The sequence below is a fragment of the Pan troglodytes genome, chromosome 19, assembly GCF_028858775.2.
Source record: "Pan troglodytes isolate AG18354 chromosome 19, NHGRI_mPanTro3-v2.0_pri, whole genome shotgun sequence".
NCBI classification, from domain to species: Eukaryota; Metazoa; Chordata; class Mammalia; order Primates; family Hominidae; genus Pan; species Pan troglodytes.
This window is the reverse complement of record NC_072417.2, coordinates 35,079,437-35,103,206: the sequence shown is the minus strand read 5'-3', so window position 1 is coordinate 35,103,206 and position 23,770 is coordinate 35,079,437. Positions and strand designations below refer to the sequence as shown.

Sequence of the window (23,770 nt, the reverse complement as noted above, 5' to 3'; positions counted from 1 at the left end):
GTGCCTGCAGAACCTTGGACAGAAGCTCCCTAGCTGCCGCCGCCGTCGCCGCCGCCGAGCGCGAGCCCAGCCGATCCCCGCCGAGCGCCCCCGAGCGCCGCCGAGCGCCGGGACCGCGGCGGCGGGGCCGCGGCGCGCATTGCGGAGGGCGCGGAGCGCAGGAGCTGCCGCCTGCCGGGTAAGCCTGCGCTGGGCGGCCGTCCTTGGCCCTGGGGAGCGGGGACCGGGGTCGCGCCCGTGCGGGGTGTCCAGGCGGGGGTCCTCGGCCGCCTCCGTCGGCGCCCGGGCCCCTCCCGGCTGCGCCTGGGGACCGCAGCGGCGGCGGCGGGCGGGGGTGCTGCAGTGGAGGCGGCGAGGCTGCGTCGCGGGGGCGCGGGTAGGGCCCGGGACTGGGGCGGCGGGGTGCGCCGAGGCGCGGGGCGGAGGGGCGCAGGGGCGCGGCGCGGAGCCCAGCCTGGCGCTAAGAACCATCTTGTTTTTCAGGCAGATCCAAGGGGGCAGCACGCTTCCCGGGAGCGCCCCCGCCTCCTCTCCGGGGCCGCCGCAGGCTCGGTGAGCGGTTTTATCCCTCCGGCCGGCAGGCTGGGCGCGCAGGGGCGCGAGCCCCCGCCCGGCGCGCAGCAGCACCATGGGCACGGTGCTGTCCCTGTCTCCCAGCTACCGGAAGGCCACGCTGTTTGAGGATGGCGCGGCCACCGTGGGCCACTATACGGCCGTACAGAACAGCAAGAACGCCAAGGACAAGAACCTGAAGCGCCACTCCATCATCTCCGTGCTGCCTTGGAAGAGAATCGTGGCCGTGTCGGCCAAGAAGAAGAACTCCAAGAAGGTGCAGCCCAACAGCAGCTACCAGAACAACATCACGCACCTCAACAATGAGAACCTGAAGAAGTCGCTGTCGTGCGCCAACCTGTCCACATTCGCCCAGCCCCCACCGGCCCAGCCGCCTGCACCCCCGGCCAGCCAGCTCTCGGGTTCCCAGACCGGGGGCTCCTCCTCAGTCAAGAAAGCCCCTCACCCTGCCGTCACCTCCGCAGGGACGCCCAAACGGGTCATCGTCCAGGCGTCCACCAGTGAGCTGCTTCGCTGCCTGGGTGAGTTTCTCTGCCGCCGGTGCTACCGCCTGAAGCACCTGTCCCCCACGGACCCCGTGCTCTGGCTGCGCAGCGTGGACCGCTCGCTGCTTCTGCAGGGCTGGCAGGACCAGGGCTTCATCACGCCGGCCAACGTGGTCTTCCTCTACATGCTCTGCAGGGATGTTATCTCCTCCGAGGTGGGCTCGGATCACGAGCTCCAGGCCGTCCTGCTGACATGCCTGTACCTCTCCTACTCCTACATGGGCAACGAGATCTCCTACCCGCTCAAGCCCTTCCTGGTGGAGAGCTGCAAGGAGGCCTTTTGGGACCGTTGCCTCTCTGTCATCAACCTCATGAGCTCAAAGATGCTGCAGATAAATGCCGACCCACACTACTTCACACAGGTCTTCTCCGACCTGAAGAACGAGAGCGGCCAGGAGGACAAGAAGCGGCTCCTCCTAGGCCTGGATCGGTGAGCACTGTAGCCTGCGTCATGGCTCAAGGATTCAATGCATTTTTAAGAATTTATTATTAAATCAGTTTTGTGTACAGTATGTGTCTAGCAAAGCCACCAAGGGCCTCACCTTTCCCACAGTCTCTCCCTGGGGTTTTTTTCATCCCTGCCAAGAACTCTGGGCACTTTTGAACTCACGAGCCTTGCGCAAAACCCAGAAGATGTATTCAGAGCCACCCAGGCCACTGACCTCCCACTTTGGGGAACTCAAAGGACTCACCTGCCCCTGCCGCCTGTGCCCTTGCTGGGTCCAGGGTAGGCAAGGCTGCCGGCTGCACCCTGTATGGAGCTAGAGAGGGGCCTCTGGCTGCCTGGCCCAGGGAGGAATTGGGGTTTCTGGTTGGAGGCCCTTTTCTGGCTCCTGTGTGGAGTTATTCACTCTCCCAGAGGCTCCTGGAGCCAGCCACCCTAACTGAGCTGCCAGTGGGGTCGTGAGGCAAGATCCCCGCCACCCGGGGACATCTTCAATCTAGGCGAGGCGAAGCTGAGCGGGTCTAGTGGAAAGATTGTGTCTGGTCGTTTGACCACACACCGCCCTGATTTGCTGTTTTCTTTTTTTAGGGAGAAGGGGTTTTCTTTAGTGGATAAATGGAACTCGCCCCCCTACCCCCTTGTCTGCTGCTCCCAGCCACGTTGGTGGTATTGGCCGATGAGCTGGTTTGACTCATTAATTTCTCTCAATTTGGGTCCCAGCTAAAGAGGTCGGGTGAAGCTGGGGACAGCTTTCCTGGGTGAGTTTTTCTTTTAAATAATGTAGTGCAGTCACCCTGTGGCAAATGCCAGGACAGCTGCAGGTGCCCATTAGCAACGCCTGCCTTCTGGGCAAGGTGAGGGATGCCATACCTTGAGACCAAGCCGGTGCCCACCTAAGGGCTAAGGCCTCTTGCTGGTGCACATGACATTTGTCCTGCAGAGCTGGGGGGAAGGCGATGTGGTGACCCCACCCCCACCCATTAATTTAAAGCTGTTTCTAAACAGTTGAGTTTCTTCTAAAGAGGAAGCCTTGCCCAGCAAGGACTAGTGAGACAGCCGGATCTTGGAGACAATTACAAGACGGGGAGTGAGACTCCTGATTGCTCTGGAAGCCTGCTGATTTCTACAACTGATCATTTGCAGCTGCTGGTTTTGGTTTCCACCTTACCCTACTGGCTGTAAAAACACAAATGTGTACTTTATTGATTTTCTTTCTAATTCTCCCGTATTGGTGGCTTGGGACTTGGGAGAGGGAGCAAGCCTTCCTCCATGGCCCATCACTCGGCTGTGGAGAACAAAGACCAATGTGAAGACACTACAGAGGATTCTGTCTTCCAGGCCCAGTCCACTGGGGAGTGCTGGAATGGGGACCTGGGGTGGGGAGGCAGAGGGTCACTTTACACAGGATTAAGTTCGAGGTGGCTACCGATTTCAGCACATGCACTACTGAAATTTACACAAAAAGAAAGCTGTGAAATTGAAGTCCCAATTTAAGAGTCCTGAGGCAGAACCTGGTGGCTGGAGGCATTCCCAGAGGTGGGGAAGAGAGCCTGCCCGGCGGGAGAGCATCTGCCTTGCTGCACCTGAGGCCCAGCAGAGCCGTTCCTGGGACAGTCAGATAATCGGTGCAGCGGTGGAAGGAGCCTGCGGCTGCTGGCACAGACTTCACACAGCACCTCCTCTCTGCTGGGTTTCCACACAGCCTGTCTTCAGATCCTGCTGCCGCGTGCGACCAGAGGTGGGAGGCCCCTGGTGGCATGGAAGAGGGAGGGTCAGTGCCAAGTCTCAGGAGGAGGGTGCATGTGTGTATCACCCTCAGCTGGCGGAACCTGGCTGCGAACTGTGCAGTTACGTTGCATCCACAGGATTCCAGTTGCGTGTCTGTTTCCTTCTCTTTCTCTGTATTTATTTTTTTATTCTTCGGAGGAGGTGGACATTTCGGAAGTGGTGGGGACTAAGGGAAGAACTCTCTAGTTCCCTCAGTGTGAAGCCTGTCGTGTTCTCTCCCCTTGCACTGGTCATCAGTATTGTGTAAAGGAACAACTGATATACTTGAGTGTGCAAGCAAAGAACCCATTTGCCATGCTGCTATGAAGACTACTTTTAGATCAACAATAAAAAAAAAACCTACAAAAAAACCTTTATTCTTTAATTCTTGCTTTTACGGTGATATTGTGCATGCAAACCAGGAGCATTTTGTGTCTTAAGAAAAATAATCTTAGAACAGATGGCTGTGAAAATTACACCCATGCACAGAACAAGCCACAGGAATAATAGTTCAGGATTTGGTTTTTCTCTTTTTCTTGTAAACCTGGAGGGTTGATATATTCTTTCCATGCAGTTATTAGAACTTAGTTTTGTTCCAACAGTTAAACTTGCAATGAAAAGAAAATGTGCCATTTTTTTCACTCAGAATTATTCATAGCTGTATATTTGAAACTGCTAATTACACACGTGTGATGTATGTTGGTTTTTTAGTGCAATTTCTTCTGTAGCTATTCTTTGACCAAACTGTGGGTATTGTTAATATTAATTTATATTTGTCTCATTTTGTATGTATGTGTAGTGTGTTTGTGAGTATGTGTGGTTTATAATCTGACAAAGTCATGAAGCTCAGTTTGGCTGTAATTTAATTCCCCTTCCCTTATTTTTATTTATTTTTGTACTGTGCTGATTCAATAAAATGCACTGACCATCCATTACAGAGACCTCTTTTTGTGGGCAGGCTGGGGCCCCCTTTACTAAATGATTCATGCACTCAGAACATAATTGGATTTGTGTTATTGGGGAGGGGAGGACAGAGTTGGGGGCGGGGGCTTAACACACTAAGGTGATTAAGAAGGAAGCACCGGTTAAGTCAGCTTTGGTTTAGCGTCGGCCGAGGTGAGGGCAGCTGTTTCCCAAAGGCTCCCGTGGCAGAGCTGGGTGACTGGAACCTCCGGCCAAGGAGGGTCAGGCCCAAGCATGGCCTGGTGAGGTCTGGCCGGGTGGGTCCTGCAGGGGCTCTGGACCCTAGACTCCCTGTGTCGAGGTGTGACTCTGAAGCTGCTGCTCCCACGTATTCTTGGGCTTGGCTCTGCTCTGTGCTCCCTTCCCCCGGGGTCTCCCAGGCCAGCAGGGGTGGGCTGGCGTCCACATGGGCCAACCCTGCAGGTTTAGCTCCATGCGGGTTTCCAGGAGGGAGAAATCCAGCCCTGTGGCTCCCAGGGAAGCAGCCACTCCAGCCCATAATTGCGGCAAGGGTGGGGTTCCTACCAGCTCTATCTGTACCTGTCCTGACTGCCAGCCTGAGGCCTGCACGTGCCACCAGCGTCAGCCTCAGGAAGAGGGTTATGGGGATGCTGGATGTGGCCCTCCGCAGGCCCTGCACCCTGCGGTCTGAAGCTGCCCCTGAGTACTAGGAAAGTCTTTCTTGTCCTCAAGTTGTAGCTTGGGAGCTGTCAGCCTTGTGATCAAGGCCACTTGCTTTCCGCAAAGCAACTGCCTTCGTCTGAGTTACAGAAGCCACCGCTGCGTGTTCTTTTCTGCCAATGACCAGTGACCGGAAGCACCCTGGCTGTAGGACCCTTGGGTGCTGGCCATGCCCTGTTGCTCCCTCAGGGCCTTGCTCCCTTCCCCAGGAGGAGCTGCTGCTTCCTCTCACTCTCCCTGCCGCCCCCGCACTTCCTCCCAGCCCCTTTCACTCTGCTGGCCTGGCCTGTCCTCAGTCTGCTGCTGTAGGTCTCTGAGCCTTTCCTTTCTACGTACGTGCTTCTATTGCAGTAAACATATTCCCTGGCACTAAGCAGTGTGCTTCCAGCTGCCAGCGCACAGGCCTCAAGATGGCAGGAGGAAGTGCTGGGACTCAACCCCACGGCCTCCTTCCCTCCTCACACCTCCGGTCCACAGCTTGCTTCTTGCTCACTTTTTGTTCAAAAGCCTCAGGCAAATCATCCTCCATTTTACATGATTTGTGCTTAATTCTCCCTTCTATCCTCCCAGATAATGGTTGACTTTATTTAAGCAAAAATTTCACCAAGTTTTCAGTGACAGATAAGCAGAACACCTTTAAAAATAAGATTTAATGCTTTATTGCTCTTGATGGCAAATCAAAATATGCTTTAGAAATAAAGTTAATTTACTGGAAAATAGGAGTTTTTGCACCAAACCATAAAATTGCATTTCATTACATCAAGAGAACCCCCTCATTGTCTACAATCACTGTGCCCGCTTCCTTTCCCCTCAGCGCCCGGGACACGTGACCGAGATCATACCCTAAATTCCTGATCCTTTTGCAGTTGCCACATACTGTGGCTTTTAGTACATCATAAAAAAGTGCTTGTCCTGTGGCCTCAGCTGGGAGGCCCTGGCGCTGGGGCTAAGGGGCCCAAGGCACCATCCAAAGGCTGGGAGGAAAGAACCCAAACCCAGGCCCTCCTCCTGCCCTCCAGCCTTTGACAGGCAACTCATTTGGCATGATCTGTTTTGGTGTGTTTAAAACATACATTTGCATGTGTCTAGTGTAAAGCAACAAGTTTGAGGAAATAAGTGGAAGGAGAGAGGAAGTTCCAGTTAGATGGTTCCACTAGTGTCTACTGGTAATTGGCAAAACTATGAGTGTTGCTAACCTGGGCTGAGGGCACCTCTGCCTGTGCAGGCAGCTGACCAGGCTTGGAGAATGAGAAAGGGTTCCCAAGGACAGGATGCCAGCGGGATTCTTTGTTGCAAACTGCACACAGTGCAATTTTTGGGAAGCAGGGATGGGGAGTGGGCATGAGACCGGGTTGTTGGGACCACTCTGGGGTCAGGCCCTGGGTGAGGCACAGGAGGCTGCACACAGGCACTTGGTGGGTTCTGCTGGGTCAGGGTGGGAAGGCAGGAGAAGTGTCTGTGGCAGGACGGGAAGAAGCTTCAGTACATCCCTCTCTTGCACCCCTGCCCACTCCACCTGAGGCGTGGGCTCCCTCCCCCTCATCCTCTCACCACATGCCTGAGGCGTAGGCTCCCCTCATCCTCTCACCGCATGGGGCATTTGCTCCGAGCCTCTACTTCCCTCAAGGCCTTCTCAGCAGCTGGGGCTCAGTGGGGAAGGTGGTCTCAGAAGGCCCCTGAAGCATACGTGCTTTTGCTGGGCAGAAACTGGCAAGCTGGCAGTGCTCCCTGGCACCAGTTTCACGGGCGCAGGCCCCAAGGGGCCGTGTAGAGGGCGGGGTGGGCATCCTGGCCTGGCCTGCAGTGCCAGGACCCCACGCTGTGCTGCTGCCCCGCTTCCTGCTTCCCGTCATCCCGTGTCTTGACCCCACCCTTGCTGTTTCTCTGAGTAGGAAACGCAGCGGGAGGTGGTCCAGAGGGAAAGCGGCCGACCCTGAGGGCTGCCCTCACCCTGGCAGCTCCCCGTTCTCATTAGGGTTCCTGACCCAAGTGTGGTGACAGCAGGTATCTGATTAGCAACCCTGCAAATGGTGAAAGTATCTATAAGAGGACCACGGCCACAGGCTGCGAGTTAAGTAAGATGATCCTTGGAGCATGCCACACTGTCCTCTCCAGAGCGGTGGTCAGAGGCCCTGGTGGGGGCCTTGGTGGCAAAGGGAGTCTCCCAGGGGAGAACCTGGGAAAGATGGACTCACTTTGCTGGATGGGCTGTTCCGCTCCTGCCACTGGCTCCTGGCTGAGGGGCTGGCCCTGTGGGTGACTCTGCTCACCCAGTGGCTTTGGCTGGCGGCTGGGAGTTGGGTTGGGGTGGGTCCGCCGAACTCTGAGCAGAGCCTCCCTGAGCTGGGTCCCCAGGGCTGGCTCACCTTGGGCAAGAGAGGTGGCTATGGGGCTCCCGCAGAGCGGGGGTCCTGCATCCCCACCCCTTCCCTCTGCAGGGTCAGCAGCAGGGAGGACACCTGTCCAGGTGCTCTGACCTGACCTGGCCACGGGGCATCCGCACCAACTAAAGGCACCATCCAGTTGCCTCTGGGGTGAGATTGGTCTGGACGTCAGCCCAGGGGTCTGGGCGGGGCACCAGGGTCTTTGGCTTATTGAACAGGGACCGTGGACAGTAAGGACAGAGGAAGATGATACCAAAGGCAGAAAACCAGGAAGGAAATCTTACAGGGGCGGGGCTCCTCTGGGAGGGGCCCTCGCAGCAGGTTTCTAGCGGGCATGGGTTGGGAGGCAGCAGCTGGACTGGGACCCAGGACTCGGAGTGTGGCCGGGCTCCGGGCCAGGCCTCCGCGGGGCGTCAGTTCCCGGGCACGCTGAGGATGAAGCCCGAGCGATTCTTGGTGAAGTCGGGCTGGGGCTGGTTGAGCCGCGTCTCCACGGAGACGGTGCACTTCTTCCCGTGCAGGCTGCACTGTACTGGGTTGGTGACGTTCACTTGAAGGTGGCGCTTCTCACTGCAGGAACCAAAAACACCAGACGGGCAGTTAGCAGGCAGCATGAGAACAGGGCACCTGCCCGGCAGCTCCCGGCCACCATTGGCTCCGGCGCGGCCTGCTTCCTCCACAAGTGCCAGGAGGATGCCTGAAGGGCCCCAGAGAGGCCGAGGCAACGCGAGTGTGGCACTAGCTGGGCCTCCAACCAGAGCCTCGGCACCATGGCAGGGCCCTTGGCTCCCATGCCAGCGCATGGGACTGGACAGTGGAGGGCCATGTGGTTGAACAGACGCCACCAGGTCTCTGGCTGGGGCTGAGGACCAAGCCCCTGGGTCCTTCGGTATACCAGGGCTGGGGTTCTGACTCTGACACTAATCCATCCTGCGGGAGACCCGCGCCACATGCCCCAGTGAGAGAGAGAGAGAGAGATGTCTCCTGCTCCTGGCTGGTACCTGCCTGTCACACCCCGGCTGGTGGAAGTAGGCCTGACTCGGGTTTCCCCAAGCGAGAGGCTGCTCTCATCTGGAGCTGGGCCGCTTGGCTGGTTGCCACCCTGGTGGCCGCAGAACAGTGCAGCCGGTGCCCCACCGGGGGCTGCAGGGAACCCTGTGTAGCAGGAAGCCCCGCTGGCCTGGGAGCACATGAAGGCGGCTTCAGCCGGGCGTCCGGCCGGGCTCCAGGTCGGGTGCAGAGGCGGAAGCTGTGCTCCTCCTGCTGGACAGAGCCCGAGCCCGAGCCCGAGCCCTTCCTCCAGCTCCTCACACGGCGCTGAACATGCTAAGAAGCTGTTGCTGGTTTTAAAAGCAGAGACACTTGTCGCAATAGGCTGGCACCCCAGTGTTTGCTCACACAGGCAGCACAATCCCACGCTGTACCTCAGCTTGTGCCTTGTCAGCTCTGAGCTGGGAGGGGAGAGGAGAAAGGAGGAAGCCTCCTGACCTCGGAGCCTCCAGTCAGGACTGGCTGGCTCTGCTCCGTATGCCGAAAGCCCTGGGAATTTTTCACTGCTCTCGGGATGGCGTCTGGGGCGTGGGCAGGTTGGTCCCGCTTTGAACGCTCTGCTGGACTTACGGAGCTGCTCTTAGTGCTGGGCAGTGAACGCCAAGCTGTCGTGTCCACACGGCCAGGGGAATGCCAGGGCCAAGGCCGGCATGCGCTGAGCTTCTGCCCAGCCTGGAGTCGCCTTCACCAGACCATGAGCACGTGAGGCACTTTCTAAGCACTGGTTGCCCGGGAGGCGCAACTGCTCAGAGGCCGAGGCAGCTCAAAGGGCTCCGACGTGCAGTGGCTCCACGGGGTCAGCGTGCCCAGAGTAATGGGTGTCACTAGAGCACCTGGCCCAGCACACGCTTTCTGAGGACACCTGGTGGGCGCGCCCCACAGCAGGCCCCAAAGTTTCAGAGGTAAGTGCGGGGTGCTCAGGGGCTCTCCTCATGGCTGTCTCCCCCCTGCTTTCTCACGGACACAGGAAGAGACCCCGGTTGTCACTTGTGGGCATTACGTATCTAATACTTAATGTCTTGTCAGCTGCAGCTAAAACCTGAGCTTAGACAGCTATTTTTAACCAGACTTGGACATAAAAATAGCAGAGCCCAGCAGAGGCCGTGACTCAGGCCCTCTTCTACTCTTGTGGGCACCAGGGCCGCTCTGCAGGGCTCATGTGCAGCCCTTGGCGGCGGGGTCCAAGCGGGGCCCCTGCAGCCCTCGTGCTGGACCAGATGCCTCCAGGACCAGGCTGGTCCCTGAGCTGGGGTGGCCTCCCTGCCTCCCCTCTGTCAACCTGGTATGGCGTTGGGTCCCTCTCACTGGACTCTTGTCCTCTGGGAGCCTCCCTCCTGACCCTGGCAGCGGCCTCCCCCTGCTCGCCCTCCTGGAGGGCCTGTGCCCTTCCCTGTGCAGGGAGTCCAGACTCTGCCCTCACCCTTCCCTGGGGAACTGCATGTACACAGTGGGTTCCAGAATCACCTGGTGACTCAGTCTGAGGGAATGGGCTCTAAACAGGCCACGCTCCATGTCAGCTCAAAAAAATTAAGAGACAGAAAATGGGAACCATTAGTTCACCCTCACCCTCTTGCGTTCAGACAATCGGGGCATGCTCCTCCGTGCAGGGCTCTCCTGACTCCCGCTCAGCAGGGTGGCCCCTGCCTCCACCCTCCCCGCTTCCTCTGGGCTCCGTGTATCTCCAGGATATGCTCTACAGCCTTGATGCTGGGGTTCGGGCTGGTGGGAAAATGGGGAGGAGCAAATGACTGCTATAAAATGGCACAGGTGCAGTGGCTCATGCTTGTAATCCCAATACTCTGGGAGGCAGAGGAGGGAGGATCAATTGAGGCCAGGAGTTCAAGACCAGCCTGGGCAACACAGCCTATAGCCCAGGAGCCCATCGCTCCTCTCTACAAAAAATAAAAAAACAAACCAATGAGCCTGGTGTGGTGGCCTGTGCTTGTAATCCTAGTTCCCTGGGAGGCTGAGGCAGGAGGATCGCCTGAGCCCGGGAATTCAAGGCTGTGATGAGCTATGATGATGCCACTGCATTCCAGCCTGGGCAACAGAGTGAGACCTTGTCTCTAAATAAATAAATAAATAAATAAATAAATCGGCACCCAGGATATCATCCTCAGGGAGTTGTAGAATAAAAAATGCAGCAGGAACCACTGCTCCAGATTGCTGCTTCCCACACGGGCTGGGCTGAAACCTTTTCCTCCTGCCCTCTGTTGTCCCTGTCAGTAGGTCCTGTGGAGTACTTGCTGCCTGGGGGAGGCCCTTCCTCAGGGAGTGTCCAGCAGAGGGAAGAGCAGACCACGCTCTGGAAGGTCCAAGCCGATCATGCACCAGTCAACAGTGCTCCCACTGTCGGGCCAGCCCCTCTTCCCCACCCGAGGCCACCACTCTGCTGAAATGAAGGTTCTTGAATAGCAAGAAGGAAGGCAGAAGTTGGACACTGGATCCTTCTGGGTTGTGGATGTGGATGAGCTAGCTGTGGGCCCCTTTCCCTCTCCCTGTCCTACTTCTGCTGTGCCAGCCCCACAGCTGCTCAGTCCCCTCCCTGGTGGTGGGTACTGTCCCGGGACAGCCAGTTGGTCCTCTCCTTCCCGTTGGCAATTCTGGCTTTCCGGCATTCCACACCACCGGCCCAGCCCATGGGGCTTGGCGGAGGCAGTGTTCCTGCTAGCTCTTCTCTTTGGGCGGAGAAGCCCCAGCGCCGCAGGAGATGGGAGGCAGTGCAGAGACTCGCCTGAGTGCTGAGGGTGGCGGGGCCTGTCTCTGTCCCCTCTCGGGGACCTGTCCCTCTCCTGGACCACAGATATTGATCTGAGGCAAACATCTAATTCCCACTTCCCCAGAACATCCCCCAACTGAACAAAAATCAGTGACACTTCAGGAAAGAAAAGGTGGTATTTAGTGGCGGTCCCCACACTGCCCCTCCCAGGACTGTTTTCTAAGCCCACCTGAGATCTCTCCTGATCCCTTTGAGGTCTTAATACAAGAGCCGGGCCTACGGGTGGGAGAGTCTGGATTCTGTCCTGGCCTTGCCAAGCTTCCTGGCTTCATGACCTTGTTCAAGTCACTTAAACCTCTGTCTGGCTTTTACAACCATCAAACCATCTACCCTCCAGGTGCTCCACAAGGACTGACTCCACCCCGGGCACTGTGTCGGCACTGGAAACATGAAACCCGAGCTGGGAGCCAGACAGGGGTCCTTCCTGAGAGCCTGGGAAGCCGCCTGCCCTCGTGGAATTTACGGTCTGAGGAGTGATGCACATGAGGCACTTTGAAAGATGTGAAGGACTGTGTGTAAAACACGTGCCAATTTCTCGCTTCACAGAAGGAATTTCCACTGCTTTCTCAGTTAAGTGTCAAGAACCTCCAAAAGAGATGGTTCAAGAGAGCTATATTATTGAATCAGATTATGTTCTTTACACATTTTAGCATAGCTCACAAAACCATATGAATGTTTCTGTTTTGAATATTCTCTTCCTAAATGTTTTACATCCTGTGGGGAGGGGCTTGGATTCTGATTCTGTGTTTAAATCCTACAAGCAGGCCGGGTGCGTAGCTCACACCTATAATCCCTGCACTTTGGGAGGCTGAGGCGGGCAGATCATGAGGTCAGGAGTTTGAGACCAGCCTGACCAACATAGTGAAACCCCGTCTCTATTGAAAATACGAAAATTAGCCGGGTGTGGTGGTGGGTGCCTGTAGTTCCAGCTACTCGGGAGGCTGAGGCAGGAGAATTGCTTGAACCAGAGAGTTGGAGATTGCAGTGCCGCTGCACTCCAGCCTGGGCAACAGAGCGAGACTCCCTCTCAAACAAAATAAATCAAAAAACATCCTACAAGTGTCAAGCATGGTGGTGCACACCTGTAGTCCCAGCTACTCTGGAGGCTGAGGTGGGAGGATCACTTGAGCCCAGTTCAAGACCAGCCGGGGCAACATAGTGAGACCCTGTCTCTAAAAATAAAATTAAAAAGGCGGCCGGGTGCAGTTGCTCACGCCTGTAATCCCAGCAATTTGGGAGGCAGAGGCAGGTGGATCATGAGGTCAGGAGATCGAGACCATCCTGGCCAACATGGTGAAACCCAGTCTCTACTAAAAATACAAAAATTAGCTGGGTGTGGTGGTGCATGCCTGTAATCCCAGCTACTCGGGAGGCTGAGGCAGGAGAATCGCTTGAACCTGGGAGGCTGAGGTTGCAATGAGCCAAGATCATGCCACTGCACTCCAGCCTGGGTGACAGGGCAAGACTCAGTCTCCAAAAATAAAAAAATAAATAAAAATAAACAAATAAAAATAAAAAGCCAAGTATGGTGGCTCACACCTGTAATCCCAGCACTTTGGGAGGCGGAAGCCAGCAGATTGCTTGAGCTCAGAGGTTCAAGACCAGCCTGGGCAACATGGTGAATTACTGTCTCTTTGGGCGGAGGAGCCCCAGCTCCTTTTTAATTAAAAAAAAAATTAAAAAGTAGCTGGGTGTGGTGGCATGGGCCTGTAGTCCTAGCTACTTGGGAGACTGAGGTGGAAGAATCGCTGGAGCCTGGGAGGCGGAGGCTGCAGTGAGCCGAGACTGAGCCACCACACTCCAGCCTGAGTGACAGAGCAAGACCCCATCTTTGAAAAATAAAAAATAAAATAAAAATAAAAAATAAACAACCCTACAAGTTTAATGGAGCATTCACACCACATGTACTGGTCTCCACTTTCAGAATGCAAGGTCCTGGCGGGGAGGGGAGGCGTCTTACACAGCTGCATGCGTGGTGCTGCCCTGCACACGGGAGATGCTCCCAGGTGCTGATGGGCAACACTGGCTGGGCCACAGGTTCTGGACGTGCTGGGGCCGGGTAAGGCTGCAGGCCTCAGTCCATCTGCTGTGTAAATGGCTCTCTCCCAGTAACACAACTTCATCTGCTCACTTCATCAACTTTGCACACTCACTGCAGCCTCATGAATGAGGAAGACAATGGGCACAACTGGTCAAGAGCCTCCTGGGATGGAGACTCACTCAGTCCATGAAGTTCCTTCTAAACGGAAAGTGGCCAGATACCTGTGAACCAGACCTGGGAAGGAGGTCTGCTCCTTAGCAGAGAGATACTCTGTTTTGCCGCCTTAAGTGACAGTTGCCTGGGTTACTACTTTTTTCCTTGGCACAGACCTGGGCAGCCCTGGCCTGCCTGACTCCCAGCCTGTTTGTGTGGTGCTGCTGTGACGTTTGGGCAGAAGAGGGGGTTGAGTGACTACGTGTGTTGAGCTCACCACCGAATAACAAGGGCAAGAAGAACCAGCCTTCTGCTCTGAAGTTCGGCTGAGCACTGCCCAGCTGACGCCATCTACACACTGCCATCAGCAGATAACGAAGTCAGAAAATGTGGATTGAGGGGCCGGGCGCAGTGGCTCACGCCTGTAATCCCAGCACTTTGGGAGGCCGAGGTGGGTGGATCATGAGGTCAGGAGATCGAGACCATCCTGGCCAACATGATGAAACCCCATCTCTACTAAAAATACACAAAAAAATTAGCCGGGCATGGTGGTGGGCACCTGTAGTCCCAGCTACTCGGGAGGCTGAGGCAGGAGAATGGCGTGAACCTGGGAGGCGGAGCTTGTAGTGAGTCAAGATCGTGCCACTGCACTCCAGCATGGGTGACAGAGCGAGACTCCATCTCAAAAAAAAAAAAAAAAAAAAGAAAATGTGGATTGAGGTTGGCGGCTCCTCAGAAAGTTAAACATTGAACTGCCATATCACCCAGTGATTCCACTCCTGGGTATATACCCAAAAGAACTGAGAACAGACAAAAGCTTATACATGAATGTTCATAGCAGCACTGTTTACCAAAGGTAGCAACAGCCTTGTGATGTGATGATGGTGATGATGATGATGATATGATGAGGTGTCATCCACAGTTCCTAGCTCGTATCTCCCATAACCATTGTTAGTCTTTTGTTATAACGCTGGGGTGCTTTAGGCCTCAGAAGCCTCAGAAGCAGCCCTCAGGAAACAAAATCTCTCTCGCTGACTTTCTCCTGCCCAAGTCAGTTCTCTAATCTGATTGTGAGCCCTAACACCCTCATTCCCGAGGGGGTCCTGCCCAACACCTTGGAGGAAGGAATGCTGCACAGAAAGGCCAGGAAAGATCTGAATGGACAGGCCTTGGTGGGTTTAGATCAGTCCCTTTTTGGCCAATCTCATTTCGACACAGTTGTCCATGCTTCAATCATGGACAGCCAATGGAGTCTCCATAAAAAACTCAAGAAGGATGGGTTTGGAGCTTCTGGAGAGCTGGACACACGGAGGCTGACGGGAAGGCGGAGAAGAATCCAGCACGTACCGGGAGGCATCCCCGTCCGCGAGGACAGACGAGCCTCTGCTTCTTGGGACCCTTCCACACCTTGCCCTGTCTGTCTCTTTATCTGCTGTTTATCTGCATCCTTTAGAATATCCTTCTTAATAAATTGGTAAATGTAAGGAAGTGTTTCCCTGAGTTCTGTGAGCAAATTAATTGAACCCAAAGAGGAGGTCCTGGCAACTCCAACTGGAAGCTGGTTGGTCAGAAGTTCCAGAGACCCTGACTTGCAACTGGTGTCTAGGGGTGGTGTGGGGGCTGGTCTAAGCCCTCAACCTGTGGGATCTGACACCATCTCCAGGTAGATGATGTCGGAATTGAATCGGAGGACACCCAGCTGGTGACCACTGGTAGGTGTGTGGCGAAAACCTCCATACCTTTGGTCACAGAAGTCTTCTTCTGTGTTCATGACTGTGGTGGTGGTGTGAGAGCAGAGGAAACAGTTTGATAGAGACTTTTCCTACATAAACCCAAATGTGCATCAGTGGATGAATGAATAAACAAAATGTGGTACATCCATTCAATGAAATATTATTGAGCAACAGAAAGGAATAAAGTATTAGCACATGTTACAACAAGATGAACCTTGAACCTTGAAACATGATGCTAAGTGAAAGGTGGCAGACAACAGGCTACATATTGTATAACTACATTTATATGAAATAGCCAGAAGAGGCAAAGCCACGGAGACAGAAACCAGTTAGTGGCTGCCAAGGGCTGCGGGGAGTGGGGGCGTGGAGGGACTGCTTAGAGGGCATAGGGTCTCCTTTTGGGGTGATGAAAATATTCCGGAACTAGGTAGAGGTGATGGTCGTATAACATTGGAATGTACTAAATGTGACTAATGATATATTTTATGTTATGTGTATTTTACCACAATAATTTTTTTTTAAATGTGGATTGACCTAAATGAAAAATTAGAATTTGCCTTCAAACCATGTTTTCCCTCCTCATCTCAAGTTTAGCCAAAATAATTTTAAGACTAATAAGAGATTTCTTGTGCTGATCCTGGAGACAGAGCAGAGAAAGGCCTGGGCAGGAGACGGAGTAGACGCTTGGGGTCAGTGACCTCTTTCTTGTTTGAACTTCGCCACACTCTGGAAATCCAACTAGAGCCAGAATTCTTTCCTTATTTTTTAAAGAAAAGGAAACATCGTACAGATGGAGGCAGGGCGTCTCCCTCTGAGGGTGCGCCAAGCCAAAGGACAGCTGCCGAGGGAGGCTGGCTGCATTGGGGAGGGATATTTTTTTTCCCTCCCCATCTTCTGTTACAGGATTTAATGGCCAGCAAACTGTGGAATTCGGGGACTTTCATCTCGTTTCATCTGTTTCAAGCCATCATTGCAGGCAAATGGCCTTTATCAAATTACTTTCCTTCATTTTTCATTTAGACTCTTGTCTTCTGCTCTTAGAGAAACCCGTGAGTAAATGCAAGACTTGATCTATGGAATGAACAAACATGTTCCCTGTGCTACCTGTGCCTTCGCAGGCCCTGCACAAAGTGGGACAGGCCACTCCTGTCCAGAAGGTGAATCAGCCCAGAAAACATCCCCTCCCATCCAGGCCCCTGGTCAGCTGGGCAGTGCAGGGTTTTAGGTCAAAGCCAACCAGGAAAGCGGGTCCCGGGAGGTTGCAGGCAGCCCTGGCTCAGCTGGGATTAGGAGACTCTCATTCGCCGGCCTGCCCTGCCCCTGCAGAAGCCAGGCAGGACTTGAAGAAATCAGTGAGTCACTTTTCCTCTCAATGGCATTCCCTATGAGAGTGGGGGTGATCCAGGTTCTAACAAATGCACTTCAAGGGAAAATGCAGTGGAAGTGGGGTGCAGTGCAGTAACTTGGTGAGAACATTTTTCTGGGTGCAGCAAGGAGTGTCTGAGAATATTGTGAGGCTAATGCAATGTTCTCTCAAGTTTGGTAACAGGATGTGGTAGGAGGAACACAGCCTTGCACCAAGCAGAGACAGGTGCTTTTCAAAGTGATAGTAAATGCATTAAGTGCTTCATGAGAAACTCCAGAGTCACAGAGACAGGCCATCCTCCATCTGGATGTCACTAGGACATAATGCATGCTCTCTGGCTCACACTGAGGACAACAGCTACTGACTGGGGCATCAGGAGCTCATGACTGCAGCTGTTTACTCTGTGTTTCAGTTCCTTCAAGAAGTAAATCCCCCTGCTGATGTCAAACCACACAGGGAATCTCTTTCAAAATCTTGCTTTAGGAAATGCCACTTCTGTTTTTGTCAGGGTTGAATGGACACTTTTACCACAGTCACCTATAAGGTGAGGCTATGATTTCAGCAACCAGGCCAAGTCCAGGAGTGGTGGCGTGGTGCTTCCTGGCATACTGAGTCCTTTCTGGGTCTGCAGCTGGTGAGGAATGGGGCAAAACCATTTGTATTTGGAAAATAAAACCTTTCTCTTGTCATGAACCAACTGGGTCATATCTGGGTGTTGTCGGCAGCCAGCATGCCCTGAGACCTCACCCAAGCCTGCTGTCTGCCTCTCCGCAGCACTGAACTGACCTGGCTCCCAGGCCCGGGGGCGTGATCCACACTCACCCTGCTTGTGTCCCCAACAGGACTGCCACCACCCTCCCAGCTTGGGCTGCCCCTCCCCCATGGCACTCTCCTCATGCTGCCAACACCCATTCTTCCCTTCCCTGCCCACGTTCTCTTTGCAGTGACTCATGGAACGCCCAGGGTGGAAGGGGCACTGTCCAGAGAAGGACAAATGCGGTGAGGATGACCCGGGCCCAAGCTCGTGGATGCTAGTGCTTTGTAGGAAGCACCTGCTGCATGGAGGAGGGTCACTGACCCTGGGTGGCTGGGGTGGGCTTCCCAGAGGAGGTGACACACAGACTGATACCGCAAGAATAAGTGGGACTCCTGCGGGAGCTGTTTTGGCTTTGCTTTCTCACTCCTTAAATATTGCTTCATCTTCAGCCCCTTTCATTTTATACATTATTTCACAGTGGCATCACTCATGCCTGTGGTTTCAATGACAATGACCCAGTCCGTGTCCCCTCTCTTAGCATGAGGTCCATGCATGTCTTTTCAGCCACTTCCTAGACAAATCCCCGGAATGCTCTGCAGACAGCTGAGTCTTCACATGGCCAATGCTGAGATCATCCTCTTGGCCCCCTCCCTCAAAGTGCTTCCCTCCTCCCATCAAGCCTATGCAGTGAGAGGTGTCGTCTGCACGGTCACTGAGGCCAGAGAGCTGGCAGGCAGCCCCGCTCTTGCTCCTTCTCCACTGCCGACAGTCTCTGAGTTCTACTGATTGCACTTTTTGTCTGTGTCCCCTGCCAAGGCCTCAGCCCAGACCCTTTTCTCTCCTTCCTGGTTACTGCCATAGCCCGGACTGGCTTCTCTGCCTTGGGTCTGCCCCAGCACAGGGGCAGACTGTGTGATGTCCTCCACACAGTCATCAGAGAGATCTTTTAAGGGCTCAAAAGACCCTGCGGCTCCCCTGCCAATAGCTCTGCCATCGTCCCCAGAGCTTTCGAGGACCCTCCACCATCAGCGCCAACCCCAGCTGAGCTGGGTGCTCGTCTGCAGGCCTCTGCTCCATCTCAGCCTGAGCATGAGGCTCTGCTGTGCTGCTTCCAGCAGCAGGGACAGGGCTGATGAGCCTGGCCCTTGCAAGCATCTTCCTGTGCCGAATACAATTCCACAGGCAGAGGATTTAAAATCCAAGTGGAGGTGACAGGAAAGAAAGGAAAACCTCCAGGTATCAGAAGAAAGGAGGGGGGTGTGAAGACAGTATGGGAGGAAGGTCAGGCTGGGGCTCAGCTCTGGGAAGTGCCAGCCTGAACAGGAGTCATGCCCGGGTCCACATGCAAGGGAATGAGGACCGAGGCCCTGCATGTGGCAGGGCCTTCCGCAGGCTGCCCCGTCTGTGAACAGGACACCAGAAGAAGTCTGCCTTCCAGCCTGGCAAAGTGGCAAGGAACCTCTGGGTGGGAAAACAAATCAACAAACAAATTTTCAGTAAAAAACAGAAACCTCACACTTTCCTTTCTCTTGATCTCTTGAAAAAAGTAAATCCACTGCAGCTCACCAAAGGCAAAGAGAAAACCTTAAGAATACCCAGAGAGAAAAGACACGTTACTTGCAAAAGAACATCTAATGCAGGGAGATAATGAAAATACAGACTCTTCAAAGGGCTGAAGGAAAAAAACCGTCCACCTAGAATTCTATCCCCAAACTGTCATCTGAGAGCAAGGGCAAAACAAAGGCTTTCTCAGCCAGGCTGGACGAGGTTGCTCACGCCTGTAATCCTAGCACTTTGGGAGGCCAAGGTGGGAGGACCGCTTTAAGCCAGAAGTTTGAGACCAGTGTGGGTAACATAATGAGACCCCATCTCTAAGAAAAAAAAATTAAATAAGAAAAGACTTTTTCAGACAACAAGTGCCCTGAGAGCTGGCCTATCTTGGCTGTCTTGTAAAGAATTGCTGTGAGACACCTCATTAGGAAAGAGACTGAATCTAGAAGGAAAGAGCAGAGCATGAGGTACAATGAGGAGCAAATAAACAGGTCACCATATAAGCAAACCCAAATACACATTCACTATACGAAACAATAAAAATGACTCATTTGGGGGGGTTAAAACACTGTTGAACTAAAATCCTGGATAACAGCAGCATGAAAGGTGGGGTGGTGGTCCCAGGAAAGCATTCAAAGGTCCATGTCTCATTTGGGAGGAGGGTAGGGAGACTCATGAACTTGAGGCTCCCTTCAGGCAAGCACAGTGCAAAAAAATAATAATAATGGGAAACAGATACAGTAGACTGTGATGTACAACTCTCAGAGCAGTAGAAGGGAGGGTATAAAACAAATCTGATCCATCAGATAGAAGGCAGGAAAGGGGAACAAAAGTAGCAAAGAAGAAACACGGGAACAAGAAGGCACAAACTAATAATGGAATAAATACATTTAAATATATAAATGAGCACAGTAAACCTAGATGTGCAAACCTCTGGCTAAAAGGGATTTCTCAGATTTAATTTAAAAATGCAGTTATATGCTACTTGTAACAGATGCCATTTAAATCATGATGACAGTTTAGGTAGGGAATATGATATATAAATCAAATACTAATCAAAAGAAAGCTGGGGAAAAGCATTGCTGGAGAAAAAGCTCATTAGAGACTGGGTGCGGTGGCTCATGCCTGTAATCCCAGCACTTTGGGAGGGTGAGGTGGGAGGGTCACTTGATCCCAGGAGTTTGAGGCTGTAATGGGCTATGATTGTGCCACTGCACTCCAGGCCAAGCAACAGAGTGAGACCCTGTCTCAGGAAAATTAAAAAAAAGTTCATTAGATAATTGTTTTGTTTATTTATTAAGGAACAGTTTACCAAGAAGATGCTCTCATACATATGATTTACAAAGATAAAATAACAAGTCCACAATCATAGTAAAAGTAAAAATAGGCTGGGTGTGGTAGCTCATTCCTAAAATCCCAGCAATTTGGGAGGCTGAGGCAGATACGCACTGCTTGAGCCCACAAGTTCAAGACCCACTTGGGTAGCAGAATGAGACCCTGTCTTTACAAAAAATAAAAAAGAAACTAGCCAGGTGTGGTGGCAGACGCCTATAGTCCCAGCTACCCGGGAGGCTGAGGTGGGAAGATTGTTTGAGCCTGGGAGGTTGAGGCTGCAGTGAGCTGTGATTGTGCCACTGCACTCTAATCTGGGTGACAGAGCGAGACCCTATCTCAAAAAATCTCCCCCAAAAACAAAAAACTTGGGTGTATGTGTGTGTATTCATTACATTCAACAATTAGAGAACACACATTCTTCTAAAGTACACACAGAACACATACTAGACCACAGAAGAAAGTTCAATAACAACCTGTGAATTAGCATCACATAGAAACCATCTTCTGTGTCTACGGTGCAGTAAAATTAGATATCAAATAAAAGGAGAATAAAATAACAATATAACAATAGTACTATGGACTGAATTGTGTCCCCTCCAATTCCTTATATGGAAGCCCTAGCCTTCAACACCACAGTATTGTGAGATCTGGGCTTTACAGAGGTCATTAAGGTTAAATGAGGTCATAGGAGCAGGGCCTTGATCTGACAGAAAGAAGAGAAACCAGGGTGCTTGCTTTCTCTCTCCCCACGACGTGAGGACTCAGAAAGAAGGTGGCAGTCTGCAACCCTTGAAGAGAGCCCTCACCAGAACCCAACCATGCTGGATTTTTTTTTTTTTTTTTTTTGAGACGGAGTCTCGCTCTGTCACCCAGGCTAGAGGGCAATGGCGCGATCTTGGCTCACTGCATCCTCTGCCTCCTGGGTTCAAGTGATTCTCCTGCCTCAGCCTCCTGAGTAGCTGGGATTACAGGCATGTGCCACCATGCCCAGGCAATTTTTGTATTTTTAGTAGAGACGGGGTGTCATCATGTTGGCCAGGCTGGTCTTGAACTCCTGACCTCATAATCTGCCCGCCTTGGCCTCCCAAAGTGCTGGGATTCCAGGCATGAGCCACTGCACCCAGCACCATGCTGGACTTTTATCTGGGACTTCTAGTCTCCAGAACTGTGAGAAAATACATTTCTGTTGTTCAAGCCACCCAGTCTATGGTATCTTTTTTTTTTGAGACAGAGTCTTGCTCTGTCACCCAGGCTGGAGTACAGTGGTGCCATCTCTGCTTACTGCAACCTCCGCTTCCCTGGTTCAAGCAATTCTCCTGCCTCAGACTGCCGAGTAGCTGGAATTAACAGGCACACACCACCACGCCCAGCTAATTTTTGTATTTTTACTAGAGACGGAATTTTGGTATGTTGGCCAGGCTGCTCTTGAACTCATGACCTCCAGTGGTCCACCTGCCTTGGCCTCCCAAAGTATCAGGATTACAGGTGTGAGCCACCTCCCCTGGCCAGTCTATGGTATCTTGTTATGGCAGCCTGAGCAGACTAAGACAAATAGTCAAACAGTATACAGTGCTTACTAAGTGCCTTACAGATATCAATTCACGGACTTACTACAGCACGAGGTGAATTTCCTTTTCAGAAGAGGAAATGAGAAGGCCCAAAGAGCCTAAGGACCTGCCTGCCCGAAGTGATAGAGTAGAGGCAGGATTTGAACCCAGGCAATCCAGGCCATAGTCCAAGTCTTAACCTCTATGCATCCTGCCCCTAAAATAGCACATCATTAGCCGTGGTCCCTGTTTGCTGTGTGCTTCTGAGCAGAGTGATGAGCTGAGCACTTTCATGTCCCTATCAACAGCTCCTCGTGCAGTGTCTGATACAAAATAGTTCCATAAATGTCTATAGAAAGAATGAATTTTTATAAAATGACATGATTAAGAAAGCAGCTGGGGCTAATGTCAACACAAGACATGTCTTCAACTGGGAGACATGAGGCTGGCCTCACGCATCTTCACAGCAGGGTTGTTAAGAAGTGAGGCAAGTGAGGCAGAGCCATCGGTGGGCTGGGGTTGAACACAAAGGGTCAGGTGGGGTACATGTCCCGGCCTGGTATCCTGCTCCGTGTAAGGGGCTGTTTATGTGTCAAGTGTGATGAAAACATATGAAGAGGCACTAGGGACACTCACTGTTCAAGGGGTGCCTTTTGGGAACTGAAGAACCCTCTTGCAAAGTGAGTCATTACCTTGCTTTGTAAACCCAAACATCCCTGTATTAGCTGCTGCCTCCCCACTGCTAATGAAGTTCTCAGTGAAATAAAAACATTTGGTAGGATGGAAAACATTTGGACTGATGGGCTTTGGAAGCACATATGCAAGGTTAGAGAAGCTCCGGGAATTGTATCAATGAACATGTTGCCATTTTTATGTCCTGAGGTTTAATGGAGACGAGCAGACACTGCACTGGCTCCATGCAGAGTTCTCAGTAATAGCTTCAGAAATGTGGGCAGGTATTTCTTTTTTTCTTTCTTTTTTTTTTTGAGACAGGGTCTTGCTCTGTCACCAGGCTGGAGTGCAGTGGTGCGATCGATTCCGGCTCACTGCAACCTCCGCCTCCCAGGTTCAGGCAATTCCCCTGCCTCAGCCTCCTGAGTAGCTGGGACTACAGGCATGCGCCACCACACCCAGCTAATTTTTGTATTTTTAGTAGAGACGGGGTTTCACCATGTTGGCCAGGATGGTCTCGATCTCCTGACCTCATGATCTGCCCGCCTCGGCCTCCCAAAGTATGTGGGCAGATATTTCTAGTGAAATATATGGGCCTGGAGCTCCTCAGCAGCATGCCTGCGGAGTTGTAAAGGGGTCTTAGATTGGGAGGAGAAGGTTGAAATTCACTGTCATCCATTTATTTATTAAGAATTTACTAGGCACTGTATTAAACATTTTACATACTTAATTTCATTTAATCCTTATCAAAGCTGTCATTATGGGGCACTGTCATTCTGTTCACTTTATAGATGAGGGTGCAGAAGCGTAGAAAGCTCAAGCAAATTCTTGCAGCTGGAAGGTGAGGCTAGGACCTGGCCCAGGGCAACTGTCTCCTCAACAGCATTTGCGCCTTCATTCCATTTAGTTTCCACACTAAAATGCTGTTCTAGCTCTTGCGTGGAGCATAGCCTCCGCAGCATGGAATTCTTTAATACCAGGTGCTTCTGAGTCAGAGGAAAAGGCACTTTGAACCTCCTGTAACGATGCTGAGGTTTGGACATTCGGACCCAGACCCTGACCCCCTGCACAGGCACTTTCACCACTTGTATGTTTTTCTTGCTGGGCATAGCGCCTTTCACTCCTTGGCCTTTGTCTGGCCAGAAGACATCGATGTTTCCAGGCATAGATGATTCCAGGCTGCTAAAGAAAGAGGCACTCTCCTGGTGCTTGGAGAATTTGTATGCATTTTTTACTATTCTCCAGCACACATCTTTGTCTTGACTTTCCAGCTGCAGTCCCTGAGGAGTACTCCATGGAGACTCCTGGTTTCCGTTTTTGTCAACCAAAAGCTTCGTATGCTTTGTGCCTCAGCAGGCTTCCCCTGGCAAGGTGGGCCAGGCAGGGCCTCGGTGCACTGGAGGTGGCCTGATGGCTCCCGGGAGAGGC

The 23,770-nt window shown here is 52.7% G+C and overlaps 2 protein-coding genes across 3 annotated transcripts in view; one reads left to right on the top strand and one right to left on the bottom strand.

Moving 5' to 3' along the window:
- The first annotated feature begins 494 nt into the window (after positions 1–494).
- On the top strand, positions 495–4,262 carry CDK5R1 (cyclin dependent kinase 5 regulatory subunit 1). Its single transcript, XM_016932024.4, has one exon. It carries the CDS (start codon positions 629–631, stop codon positions 1,550–1,552), a length of 924 nt encoding a protein of 307 aa, XP_016787513.1. The 5' UTR covers positions 495–628; the 3' UTR covers positions 1,553–4,262.
- A 1,355-nt stretch (positions 4,263–5,617) lies between these two features.
- MYO1D (myosin ID) overlaps positions 5,618–23,770 on the bottom strand; it is a 382,937-nt gene continuing 364,784 nt past the window's right edge. For both annotated transcript variants that reach the window (XM_063798723.1, XM_511404.8), the window contains one exon: positions 5,618–7,928. In XM_063798723.1, the coding sequence (XP_063654793.1) occupies positions 7,772–7,928 (157 nt within the window). In that variant the 3' untranslated portion in view covers positions 5,618–7,771. The remainder of the gene's footprint in view (positions 7,929–23,770) is intronic.

Coding starts and splice junctions, on each gene's coding strand:
- CDK5R1 (XM_016932024.4), top strand. CDS start 629: ATGGGCACGGTGCTGTCCCTGTCTCCCAGCTACCGGAAGGCCACGCTG.